The sequence below is a fragment of the Schistocerca nitens genome, chromosome 10 (genome assembly GCF_023898315.1).
Source record: "Schistocerca nitens isolate TAMUIC-IGC-003100 chromosome 10, iqSchNite1.1, whole genome shotgun sequence".
NCBI lineage: Eukaryota > Metazoa > Arthropoda > Insecta > Orthoptera > Acrididae > Schistocerca > Schistocerca nitens.
In genome coordinates, this window is record NC_064623.1 from 199,267,880 (window position 1) to 199,272,443 (window position 4,564).

A 4,564-nucleotide genomic window follows, 5' to 3' on the forward strand; every position below is an offset into this window, starting at 1 on the left:
GTTAAATGAGCAGGTAATAAGACAAAAAGAGTAGTAACTCATATATTGGAAATCTTGAGTGCTTAATGCTTTCAATAGTTAATAGTTTCAATACAGTGATCATAACAGTTTCAGGGTCCTCCCCCCTTATTTTCTTTTCTATTCATTTGAATTATGAAGTGTACTGAACTGATTTGACCAGCAAAGTTAAAGTCAATATAAAACCAAAATTTATTAGTGTTTTACCTTTTTCAAAATTGACATTGTATGTGTGTTTTGAAAGTGCTAATTCTAGGGTAACCTATGCCCGATTTTAATCAGATCAGTAGACAGTACGAAGTTTGTAGTAAACATTATAGTGTATTGTTGTGTATTTATGGCTTGTTCATATTAGTACAGAAAGTGAAATTATTAGTTCAGTAGATTTTCTGGTTCTAAAATTTACCATATTATTGTTACGTGTTGTTTGGTATGAACGAACTTCAACTTGTAGTGGGATGAAACTCAGTTAGTGCCTAATTAGGCTGGCGACCGTATTATTAATAATTTGGTAGCATCTGCGGTGTCGTTTCTTGTCAGTCCTAATGAGTAGTTGCACTTCAGACTTGCTTGACGTATCATGGTTGTTACTGAGTGGGTGAAAGTCTGATTTTGCCTCCATTCAGGTATACGCGGTCAACATATATACCAAAATCCTTTCTCATATGGTGAAGCCCGTCAACTTACCATAGTATACGTTTTAATGACATATTGCGTATGACACTTGAGTGTTACAAGTGGCTTCCCGGAAAATTGTGAGAGGGTTACAAGCTCTAATTTAAAACCGAAAAAAAATCACTGAATAAAATAAGGTTCTGACTCTTTTACATTTATTAGCTTTCAAAATAAGCTAGGTGCTCCGTCAATGTAGTGGAATTCTCAGAGTGCTTTATCAGAGTGGTAGTTTTGGAACCCCTGCCATAGCAAAATAAAATACAAAACAGGAAAGAGAGCATTAGAAGTTTCCCTCTCAAACTAGAACATGGAAAGTTCATTACAATAACCATAAACAGCTCTCCACTAGAATGATCACACCATATCCTCCCCACATTCCCCGTGTTGCCCTGAGCTCTCAGAAAATTTGTTTCAAGACTTCATGTTAGCAAGTAACATCAAACAAAATGATCATATACACTAAAAATATGATAATGTTACTCACCTGCGGAGTGTGTGGCATCATCCACATGGTGACGAAAGACTTCATCACGATGGAGCAGTTGCTGCAAAATTTTTTTCCTGAACTTCTTTATTTTGCTTTCGCACTCATCAATTATGTTAATTATGCAGCAGCAGTCATTGCAGACTACTCCATCGTGATTTATCTCTATGTCTAATATATCTTCTGCAAGAAGCTGGAGACACTTGTACAGTTTAATTTTTCGTGTCTCTGTCCGCGATGACAGTGGTGATGCATTAGATATAGCAGCTTTCCCACACACGAAGCACAATGAATCAAAGGGTGATGACTGATGTAACTGCAAATACGAGCAAATAAATATCTGTAGTAAGTGCTCATTAATATTCCACTTATGTTAGACTGGGTTACGATACTGTATATTCTAGAAGGAGCAACTACTATTACCACCAGTTAGAAGCAGTACAAAATGTGATACAACGACCTCTCCCACACTATTTGTGGCTGACAACCATTACTTTCAACACTCACTCTAGCTCCTCAATCTTTATTTTAACACACACTTTAGTAGGCTGAACCAAGCATTGATTTTATTCAGTTTCTATTGCATCAAGCTATAAAACAAATATTTCATCTTTGAATATCATTCAATTGGACCATGCAGAACTGGACAGTCTCTCAGAAATTATAGGGGATCACAAACAGAAATAACTCAGGAAAACAGGAAGCAACCGTCACAAATGCTTATATTGCTACTAGAGCAGAGGAATCCAGTCAATCCCATCTGCTTACAATACACAGCTACAGCAGGTAACTGTGTTTGAGAGGAGGATTCTGTTTGGTGCTGTGAGAGGACACACACATGGAACGAATAGCAACTCTGTGAAGTGGCATCAGTATGCCTTTTACCAAATGGACTACAATGGAAGTTAAGTGGCAGCTGGAACGATATCAGTTAAAGTATACTACCATGGAAAATACCTCCACTCAATAGTCTAAACCTGAATAAACATGATTTTAAGTACTACCACCTTTCAAAATCATTTAGCTGTAAAGCTCAAAATTTGTGTATAATTTTTGTTTGAAAGACATGACAGGGACTACAGAAATAAGCCACTGAAGAAACAATAGTATGCAGCAAATCATTACTACCACAAGATTCCAAAATCATAGATTTGGTACTATTTGGCAAGAAACTAAAACATCTGTATGATTAATACATGCTCACACATGCAATGTGTGTGTCACGGTTTTTCCCAAAACAGACGTTTCTTTTCACCTATGTTATTCCACTATTCAGCATTAAAATGTAAGTGTGGCATTTCAGTGAAGTAATTAAAGCACAGTAGAACATAACACTATTCTCACTTGGTTAGTACAACTTGTGGACATGCTACATAATTTTAGGTGCATCTGCAACACTGTATTCCAATATCGAAAGCCACAATGAACTCCTTATCCAGTTCCTTGATATGACCTCTTCTATCCTATTGTGTTTTAATCACTCCATTGAAACTCCACAGTTAAGAAAGCACAATGGTGTCATCCTCAAACCTTACACTGGAGCAGCAGGTGGTGATTTCATCCTTCGGTGCAACAAAATTCATCTGTATGAGGCTTGGCCTTTAGGTATGCATTTCACATGGAAATTTAGCACACTTTCTTTTAGCTTAAGCACCAATGACTTGCATAAAAGATCAAGTTTTACCTGCTGTTGGAAGGTGTGTTGCAGTTCATAGTGTTCATCATCACACACTAGCCACACTGACAACAGCCTTTAAAAAAATAGCACTCCCTCCCACTTTGGCAGTTAGGGAGGCGACAGCACAACACTGTACTCTTCAGCTAGGTTGAATCACTTTATAAAAATTGAATACTAGCATCATCATTAAAAATGCACTCAATGCCAGTGATGAATTCTGAAAGGCACTACAAAGTTATGATTTCTGAGCAGAACCAAACCCCAGGAAATAGATAGGTCACCAAATGGAGGAGTAAAGGAAGAAACTGACAATGTGTGATCTGACAGGAAAACAAGACCTAGACCCTGTCAATGATACTGATTTCATATGATAGCACTTCCTGCCTTTCAGTGCACAGCAACTCAAAACAAAAATAATGTTCTTGTTGTCTTCAGTCAGAAAATTGGATTGATGCAGCTCTCCACACCAGCTCTCCAATCCAAATCTCCGCATGTCACAGCGGGCTCCCACTCGTCAATATTTTTTTAAATATAATTTGAAATTTTGAGTCCCAGTTGACAAAAAATGACATCATTAAATGCATGTATCCAAGCTTAAGAAACTACACTCACCAAAAGTACTTGTGCAGTAATAATTAATGGTTTGTGGCAGTAAAACAATCTTAAATGATTCATTATAAACACAATATTCCGCATTAAAATGAATTGTATTGGTGCAAGTACAAGTGATGAGGGAATAGGATTGATAAGCATCAATCTGCATGGTTTTGCTGTGAATTAGTAGTGGTGTGGGCAGGAGGCAGACAGCTAACAATCTAATGCCATTCAACAATCACTTACAGTACTATGTTGATGTAACAACAAACTTTTCATCAGTGCATGTGTCAAGAGTCAGTTCAGCAATACTGTCTGTTGTTAAAAGTTGAAAGAATGATAAATAAATGTTTATTGCAAAATGTATTCCAAATTACCGAACTTTAACTCTATGATGGAATACATCAAGTATTTTATAAGAATTGATCAACTGTTTTTTAAAATAATCAAGTATGTCATACAGCAAATTGTGTCATATGTATCTTCTCTTTATTCTTTCCTACAAAAAGTTATAACAAATAGAGTATTTTTAGTGACAAATTATGGCCACAAAGGGACAAGAAGTTTCTAAACATACATACCAAAAGCTGCTGATGAAATCACTTTCATTTGATTTTTATCAGCTACATTAAATTTGTTTACCCCATTTAAAGGCTTCTGTCATTTCAATGTTTTTACACGCCAAGTTGCAGACATTTTGAGCTCAATAGTTCCTTATACATGGAAAAACCCTACTTGACTTCTACAGAACCCAATAATAGATTTCTTGTCAGCACCCATAAAGACAGCCCAGTCAAAGTTGTGAAGAGTTGCATATCTGTAAGGTTCTTCAGATTTGAAATGGATTTGTTTTTAGCAGATCCATCAAGGATGTTCTTAATACTAATTGTTTTGTTATGTGGCACAAAATCTACTAAGGTCAAATGCACACATGCCAGGACCTTAGAACAAAGACAAAGGAGGTGTTAAAAATGGGTACACATTAATCACAACTGACAGATGCAAAAAAAGCTAAAAATAACAACTTCCTCCTGGAAAAAGATTCATAAAATAAACTGTAGAGAGGAGGCATGTCCTGAACTGAAGATGAAATGTCCATATTTCTACGATGGATA

The 4,564-nt window shown here is 36.3% G+C and overlaps 1 protein-coding gene across 1 annotated transcript in view; it reads left to right on the top strand.

Moving 5' to 3' along the window:
- The first annotated feature begins 2,689 nt into the window (after positions 1-2,689).
- The window catches only part of LOC126209991 (tetra-peptide repeat homeobox protein 1-like), a 35,620-nt gene continuing 33,745 nt past the window's right edge, over positions 2,690-4,564 (top strand). Inside the window, exon 1 of the mRNA XM_049939100.1 lies at positions 2,690-2,762. Within this exon, the coding sequence (XP_049795057.1) occupies positions 2,690-2,762 (73 nt within the window). The remainder of the gene's footprint in view (positions 2,763-4,564) is intronic.